Source organism: Physeter macrocephalus, chromosome 12 (genome assembly GCF_002837175.3).
Source record: "Physeter macrocephalus isolate SW-GA chromosome 12, ASM283717v5, whole genome shotgun sequence".
Classification (NCBI taxonomy): Eukaryota; Metazoa; Chordata; class Mammalia; order Artiodactyla; family Physeteridae; genus Physeter; species Physeter macrocephalus.
In genome coordinates this window covers 70,661,136-70,670,315 of record NC_041225.1, presented here as the reverse complement: position 1 = coordinate 70,670,315, position 9,180 = coordinate 70,661,136, and the positions used below count along the sequence as shown (strand labels likewise).

The 9,180-nt window shown below is 41.4% G+C and overlaps 1 protein-coding gene across 2 annotated transcripts in view; it reads right to left on the bottom strand.

Moving 5' to 3' along the window:
* EML6 (EMAP like 6) overlaps positions 1–9,180 on the bottom strand; it is a 308,692-nt gene that overhangs the window by 47,207 nt on the left and 252,305 nt on the right. Inside the window, exons 26-27 of one of the 2 annotated variants that reach the window (XM_024118542.3) lie at positions 3,411–3,612; positions 3,171–3,312 (exon numbers count right to left, since the gene is read on the bottom strand). In XM_024118542.3, the coding sequence (XP_023974310.1) occupies positions 3,171–3,312; positions 3,411–3,612 (344 nt within the window). The remainder of the gene's footprint in view (positions 1–3,170; positions 3,313–3,410; positions 3,613–9,180) is intronic. The other variant, XM_024118541.3, reaches the window with a different exon arrangement.

Below are 9,180 nucleotides of genomic sequence, written 5' to 3'. Positions count from 1 at the left end.
GGGATCTTCCCGGACCGGGGCACGAACCCGTGTCCCCTGCATCGGCAGGCAGACTCTCAACCACTGCGCCACCAGGGAAGCCCCCTAGTATTCTTTTGAGAGCAATTACACATTTCTCTTAGCTTTCCCACCTGCTGAAAGACTGAAACTGAAGATCATATGGCTTCTGAAGAATAAGAACTCACAATGTGTTAGAATTATACAAAAAAGCATAATCAAAAGCCTTCCAGCTACTTAAAAATCAAATGAGTCTAATTAGAAACAATCTGTGACTATCATAAATTTTAGGAAGTAGGAATTCAGTTGCTTAAAAACTGATTGATACATAATGTGCAGCTGCCTTCAAGGCACTGTTCTCAATATGACAGATGCCACACTCATCTCACAAGTTCTAAGGTGGAAAGGGATTTAAACCAGAAGTAGAACTGCCTGAAACACTGGTAGGAGGCAAAATAAGTCCCTGCACTGAGTGGGTGTTCCAGGCTCATATCTCTTGTGGTCCTCAACTATTTGTCTCCCATTAGTCTTATTGGTGCATGCCTCGGCACAGGTACATACAACAGGCACCCACGTATCTGCAGGTATACACAGACGGGAACAATGAAGGGAAGGTCAAGGACAGTCCCTGGTCAGTAGGGCTTGAAGTAGTCAAAGGGAGCTGTGTCAAGGTTGACAGTCCTGAATATTCCCAGGGAGAACCTGGGTGTTTGTTGCCTGGCCTCCTGCACCTGATGTCTGAGATGCTGAGCATTTGCCTCTCTCTCATGCCTGGCATGCTGGAGTCTGTGGAACCCATTTTGCACTCCAGGTGGAGGACTCAGGTAAGCTGTCTGTCTTACTTATTGTTTGGAGTCCCCCCTACCTCAAGGGCTTGGTCCTGCCCCAAATTCCCTCTCATCCTGCTTTCTCACAAATTCTCTGAATGCCTGCCTTGCCTGGCACCCCTTTCTTTTGCAGTTTGGAAGCTGCTTACAGTCCTGTCTCTGAGGTTCAAGCTTCCCTAAAATTACTGACAAGGATTGGAGGAGACTGCTTGTTCTCAGTTCTGATTAGGAACTGACTCATGCCCATGGAGGCTGCTAACTCAGACACCACTTACTGCTCCTTCTCTCCTCGCCCATTCCTGGTGTGGTCCTGCTTAGCTCCCAGCATGCTGTGCAGCTGGCATCCTGCTCTATGGTTACAGCCCCCTCTGGGAACTGATGTTGTCAAGGCTTCTTAAAGTTATCGAAGACACTGCTATGTATAGAAAAGCCTTGACTATTCCTTTGGACCCTGTATTTATATCTTAAAACTGTATTCTTCACTGCATGTTTTAATCACTACACCCTGGTGTGAATTATTTTTTTAAATGCCAGTAAAGTGGTGAAATGCCTACCTCTGTATCTCATAACACTATGAAGCATTTTTTTCTTTCATATTAAAAAAAAGTCAATCCTGTGTATGCTAATCTATGACGATCTTGTGTGATGAAGAAAATGAGGGAGTTTCAAAATTCTGGATTTTAAGACTGAAAATTCTTAGGGTTCTATCTTCACCTTTCTTACCTCTTCCTAAATTGGGCAGGTGTGAGATTTTTACAGACCTGCCCAAAGAAACACCAAGACCAAGAGAGGTTCAGGTGAACCTTACTTTAGGTTAGAAACTAGCTGTAGTGTTTGGATTTAGGAATGTGATTAGATTTCTATAGCTTAGTGGCCAGTCTAAATCTCAGCATGATGAATCACTGAGTTGTAGCAATCAGCCAGAAGCAACTTTGGAATAATAGCCAAGTCAACTCATTTCATAATGTTATGTGAAACTGGAAAGGTTGGGGTTTTTTTTTTTTTTCAAAAGAATGTGTAATTTAGGCCAAATGTTTATTTTAGAGTGGATTATTTAAGTGGGAAGCTTATTCATGTACTTATGTGCATATGATTTTTTAAAATTTTTCTTTCTTTATTCTTAGGATTAGTTCCTTTAAAAATATTTCTTCTTTGTGGCCACTAAAAAACCATGTTGCAAGCAAAATAAACTATAATTTACAGACTATTGCAGAAAAATCTCTATTTTTTTTTTTTTTTCATTAAAAGACAACTCTGAACCCTCATAGTAACATTTAACAAAGATGCTAGGGAAGAATTAGGGTTTTCTGTGGTTTTTTTTGCATCAATTCAATCTTCTTGCCTGTAGCACACCCACCATTTATCAGGCTTATTTTAACGTCTGGCACTAAACTGAAGCAGGAGGGGAAATGACATTTTATTTCTTTGTATTTAAATTTCCACCTAATAGTAAACGGTGATAGATTAGATTTAGTAAATACTTACTAGGCAGAAAGCTATGCTGAATGCAAAACACAACATGAACCACATTAATTATACATCATGGGACCAAGGTACATGTGAACACTGAACCCATGTCAGTGGAAAGAACCCACAGAGAATTCTTAAACATCTTTGAGATCCATGAAATTCTCTTTAGATGTTAGAGTTTTTATTCAATATTTATCCTCCTTAGTATGAATATGGTAAATCAAGTAATTGTAGTAATTATGAGTTTTTGTTTGTTTTTTAGAAATGCTAAAGTGTTTTATCAATACTTATAGTAGCACATCAGAAAGCACACCAAAATAATACCAGAAACCCTCTTTCTACACAGAGGATCCACAGCAACAAAATCAAATTGGTTAGGCCTGGAATGGTCAAACACGTCTGAACAAATCTGGGCAGGTGAAGACACAGTAAGAGAAGGCACACCAAGTGATACGGTGTAATGCACAGACTCTGGGCAGAATGGAAGATTATTTTTCACAATCCACAGATATTCCTCCTAGACCTTAGAAGCCTGCCTTCCCCCCACCTCCCCAGTCAGCATGCTCCCCCATCAGCCATCACATTCAGGACAGGTTTGGCCTGCTCTGACATCCTCTCTCGGCAAAGGGAAGCCTGGTCTAACCAAATCTCATGTCTAATCAAGTCATTTTCCATAAACAACTTCTGCAAAGTGTAACCCACCCTTTCCTCACATTAAAGGCTGTGGGCAGTTTCCCTCAGCTTAAGCCTGTGTGCAGGTTAAGACTCTGTGCATATACATAAATAAAGACTAGCTTAAGTAGCAACTTTGAGTGCAAAGAAAATGCACTCTGGTTTCAACGAGTTTCTTGTCAAGTGTAATAAATGCAAGCAAACCTGGCAACACCATACCTTTCTTCCACTGAAACTTCTTTCATCTGCTGGTGTGGTTTGGTGCCTTCCATTTCCCTGATGCTCACAGCATAGATCTTGGTGGTGTAATCGATGGCCTTTTCTCTAGCAACGTCACTGTCATAGCCTCAAACAGAAAGACATGGGAAGGGAGCAGAGTTGGTTTGCGGTGGTGCAGGAGGGGGTGTGGAGGAAGGCGTGGTTGGCACAAGGCACTGGGCTCACCTCCATCCTCCTCTGCATCAGTGTCCGACTCTTCACTGTCCACCAGCTTGCTCTCCTGGGTCCCCACAAACTCCCTCGTCCAGATCATCAGGGCCGTGTCGGCACCGCCCACCGTGAGCAGCACAGAGTCGTTGTGCAGCCATCTCACGTTGGTGACGTGGGCACTGTGCCCCACGTACCTCTTGAATCTCGCATGCTGGCCCTGCAAAGCCAGAAAGTGGCGATGACCCCACTGGGAGTCTCATTATTCCTGTTTCTGGACTATTTCATCCCTGTTACTCTCTAGAGTGGTTTCCACTGGATACAAAGGAAACGATTCATGTAAGTAGTAATTTCCCTATATTTTTCTAGAGTGTAAGCTCCACGAGGGCAGGGATTAGCTCTCTTTCTTCCCTAAAGCATTTCCTGCCTCGTAGGTCCTCAACAGATAGTCTGTGAGGGAATGCATAAAATGTAAGCTACAGAACCTATTTCTGGAAGGAGCCTAAAGAAAGTATAAAAAGCTTGCTTCTGCTCCTTTCAAGTATCAAATGTGCATATTCTCCATAGGTCTCTGGTGCAAACTCCTGATGGCGAGTCTGGTTGAAATTTGAGATCAGAAGTGTCTCCCTAGTCATCCCCCACAGTGGGTTTTGTACCACAGCTCAGGCTGTGACAGAAGAGCAAGGGCCTTCTTATGATCCTGGGGCAGCAAGTTAAGATTTAAAAAGAACTCAACAGTTTCTGCCACAGACACTGGAAACAATTCCTAACACTAGAAACACTCAAGTAACTGATGTTAAAACAAAGTAAGCTCAGGCTTCCCTGGTGGCACAGTGGTTGCGAGTCATTTTTACCGGGAAACCTGAAACCAGCCCAGAGGCATGGCAGGAGACAGAGGCAGGAGAGTGCGTGACTTTGAAATACTCTTGGTCAAGATCTCTGTGTATTTGGCTGACCCCTAGCTGACAGCAGAGTGGAAGTGCCCACACCTCGGCAGAGTACTAAGTCTAGAAAGATTAGAGAAGCAAGCAGGCAGGCAGCATTTCTAGGAAGCCCTCCAGAGCCACTATTTGCTAGAGAATAGGCAGAGCAAAGTAAGGATTTCCAAGGGAAACAACTGTGTGACCACGTGAGATCCAGAAGGCATGGAAACAAAGAGGACAGTCAGAGTGGCTACAGCCATGTGTCCTGCTGGTCTTCCTCCTGGAAGCGGGAACTGACTCATTTTATCAACTACAAATGTAAGCTGGTCTCTTGAGAGGAGGAGAAAGTGAAAGAGCTTGAGAAATGCCTCTCTATACTCCTACGTCTAGACAGGATAGAAGAAACCAAAAAGAAAAATACGAAGGAAAAAATATTCTAAAGTGATCAGAATTAGGTAGCAGGGCAAAAGAAAGTGCCACACGGGAGAAAGAGAAAGAGGAAAAAGTTCTAAGTCACTGAAGCTGTTTAACAAAGCTGAGATTCTTTTAGCAGAGATGATTCAAGATTCTCAGAACAGGAAACAAGATCACTGCTCCACAGAACAATAATGGGAATTCACAGTTACTAGAAGGTTCCAGGAATCTAGCTGCTCCCCCAGGAGCAGGGTGTTTGGTGGTTCCCTGAGGGCCTATGGACGGAGTCTCCTGGAGACCTGGCACAGCAGGTCAGATGAGCTGTCTTTCTGGGTCATCATGCCAAACTATGCGTTTTTGTAACACCCATCAGGACTCACTACCACAACCTTCCTCTTCCATTGGGTCATGAAAGAATAGAGAATCTAGAATATGTCTCCAGAGTGCTGGTTGTTAACTGCTTTTAGGTGAGAAATTCCTGAGAATCTGATGAAAGCTATGTACTCTTTCCCCACGTTCACAACATTTTACATATAGCTTCTCTGTCTGTAAAATTTTACTTACAAGGTTCTTCTTTGAAGAACCACTCTCTAGACCCTTTGACATTCTGAAAAGGAAACTTAACAACTTGAGGGTGGATTTTTTAAATGTATGGGAATGTAAATTGATACAGCCACTATGGAGAACAGTATGGAGGTTCCTGAAAAAACTAAAAACAGAACTACCATATGACACAGCAATCCCACTACTAGGCATATACCCTGAGAAAACCATAATTCAAAAAGAGACACGTACCACAATGTTCACTGCAGCTCTATTTATAATAGCCAGGACCTGGAAGCCACCTAAGTGTCGATCGACAGATGAATGGATAAAGAAGATGTGGCACATATACAGAATGGAATATTACTCAGCCATAAAAAGAAACAAAACTGAGTTATATGTAGTGAGGTGGATGGACCTACAGTCTGTCATACAGAGTGAAGTAAGTCAGAAAGAGAGAAACAAATATCGTATGCTAACACATATATATGGAATCTAAAAAGAAAAGAAAAAATGGTTCTGAAGAACCTAGGGGCAGGATAGGAATAAAGATGCAAATGTAGAGAATGGACTTGAGGACATGGGGAGTGGGAAGGGTGGGCTGGGACGAAGTGAGAGAGTGGCATGGACATATACACACTACCAAATGTAAAATAAATAGCTGGTGGGAAGCAGCCGCATAGCACAGGGAGATCAGCTCGGTGCTTTGTGATCACCTAGAGGGGTGGGATAGGGAGGGTGGGAGATGCAAGAGGGAGGAGATATGGGGATATATGTATACGTATAGCTGATTCACTTTGTTATAAAGCAGAGACTAACACATCATTGTAAAGTAATTATACTCCAATAAAGATGTTAAAAAATATAAAAAAAATAATAAATGTAAATGACATGATGGTATCTTAACCTCTCTGACAGAGTGAAGGGGAACAGCATTGGAAAGGAAGGGAGGCTATGGAAAGCAATTGGCTAGCTATACGGATGGAGTTAAAGGACGGTATCAGGTTTTCTGGGATGTGGTTGAAGGTACTGGACAAATGGGTGGGCTCTGATAAAGGAGAGTCTATCTTATGGAGGCTGGAAACAATGTTGATTATCAGGGGACTAATACCCACATTGAGATTTTAAACTGGAAAACTGCATATATAAGGACTTAGGTTTCTCATGGATTGAAAAATGCCTGGAAGAGAGATCTAGTAACTCATAGCAAAGGAGAACAAGGAAAAGGGTTAAGAAGACGACATGACATTAGACTCTAACAAATGGAACTTGAATTTTGGACAAAGAGGTAAGTGATGATAATACAGTCTCATAGGCATCACCAAGACTTGATGACATGGTATTCAGTGCTAGAACACTGCAACGGGATGCTGTCTTAGTCTGGTAGGGCTGCCATAAAATAATCCACATGTTGGGTGGATTAAACAACAGATATTTATTTCTCATGGTTCTGCAGGCTGAGAAGTTTAAGATCAAGGTGCCAGCCAATTTGGCTTCTGGTGTGGGCTCTCCCGCTGGCTTGTGGACCCCTTATATTGAGCACATAGAAAGTTCCTATCTAGCCTTTCCTCAGTGTGAGTGTGCATGGGGAGAGGGAGTGAGCTCATTGGTGTCTCTTCTTATAAGGACACTAATCCTATTGGATCAGGGCCCCACACTTACAACCTCATTTTTACCTTAATTATTTCTGTAAATGCCCTCTCTACATATCCAGTCACAATGGATGTTAGGGCTTCAACATATGAACTTTGGCAGGGATGCAAACATTCAGTCCATAACAGTGGGTGAAGTGTGGCCAACACACACAGAGCATTGGAGGAGTGACTGTACAGCTAGAAATGTTCATCAACCTGGGTCCATGAATTTCGGAGGGAAAGAGTGCCAGGAAAATCAGATGGAAGAAAAGAAGGAGAGAAGTGATACTATCAAAGTGCTTTATATGGGTTAGTAATTTTCAAATGCTTTTAAATTATGAAATTTTTTCTTCAATCAAATCTTATACAGTAGAACTCAAGAATAAAAAGAGAAACAATCCAATGTAAAATAGTGGACAAAAGATTTGTACAAACACTTCACAAATGACCAATAAGCAAATGAAAAAGTGCTTAGCATGATTAGTCATCAGGGAAACCTAAGTTACAAACACAATAAGATCACACTATCTACTCCTCAGGACAGCTAAATTTTACAAGTCTGACAACACTGAATTATCAACTGGAAATCTCTTACATTTTTGGTGAAAACGTAAAATGATACAGTCATTTTGGAAAAAGATTTGGCAGTTTCTTAAAAAGTTAAACACACATTTTTCCCAATAACCCAGAAATTCCACTCCTATATATTTATTTAAAAGAAAGAAAATATATGTCCACAGAGATTTGTCCAAAAATGTTCATAGCAGCTTCATTACAACCAAACATGGGAAAAGCCTGTATCTACCAACAGCTGTGTGGATAAACAAACTTTGCTATATCCACACAATGGAATTCCACTCAGCTAAAAAAGGAAAGGATTATTGTTACACACAACATGAAGAAATCTCAGAAACATTATCTGAGTGAAAGAAGTCAGAAACAAAATGGTTCCTAATTGATCATTCCATTTATATGAAGTTCTGAAACAGGGAAAACTAATCTATGGTAAAAAAACCATTGGAATAGTTTTTTTCATCTGAGGGTGGAGTGGGGGTGGGGATTGACCCAGAAGTTAGCATGAGGAAACCTCCTGGGGTGATGATAATATTCTATATCTTGAGAAGTGTTTGGATTATACAGGTGTACGTGTTTGTCAAGGCTCATCAAAAGGAACCTTAAAATTGGTGCATCTCAACTATACATAAATTTTACTTAAAAAATACTAAAAAAATATTGAACCCTAGGTAATGATATGTAAGTTGAAACAGTTAGGGGTAAGTATCCTGATGTCAACAATTTACTATGAGTCACAGAATCTAAGTGGTGGGTTTCTGGGAGTTCACTGTGTCATTCTTTCATCTTACTTGTATGCTTGAAAATTTTCATAACAAAATCTTGGAAAAAATCTTACACATCAGCTCAATGTATAAAATACAAAAACACAGAGTGACTCTGGTTGGAGCAGGAGTGGGGTCCCAGAGACCCTACCTTGTTTTCTGGGGTTGTCCCTGAGGAGCCTTCCTGGAACTCTGGGAGGTGGAAGAACACAGCTTGAAATCACTGCGATAGACAGACAGCCCTCCTGCTCAGGCTGGGGATGTGAATGATGAACTCCCAAGACCAACACTAAATCTAGCTCAGGAGCAAGATGCAGTAGTACCGTGGGGATTTCAGGTATCTAAACACCTGCCCAAACCTTAGTCCCCTAAAACCAGGGTATCACTAACTTCTTGACTTTTCCTGCTAGCAGTCTCAATTCAAAAAATGTAGAAATAGTGAGGAAAACTGCTACATAGAACTGAGTTCTTATCAAATAGGAAGGGCTGATAGGTGACAGTAAAGTGATGAGTCATTGGGAGAAGGCTACCAGATGGCTTTGGGATTAGGGATGGACAATGAAGGGAACACTGGACATAATCAGAAGTGTATATTAGAAAAGGCTACCCACAATGATAATCTGATGAGATTCTAACAAATGAAGAAGGAAAGAGGAAGGCATCTAAAGAAACCAAAGTGGCTGAAGAGGTAGCTGGAGCAAATAACCAGGGATGAACACAAAAGTCTTCTACAGACAAGTGTAGTACTGTTTCAAGAAAGCAAAAGTCAAAAACTAAGACAACTGAAAGGATTTTAAAGATGTAAACCCACGCACATATGGTCACCTTATCTTTGATAAAGGAGGCAAGAATACATAATGGAGAAAAGACAGCCTCTTCAATAAGTGATGCTGGGAAAACTGGACAGCTACATGTGAAAGAATGAAATTAGAACACT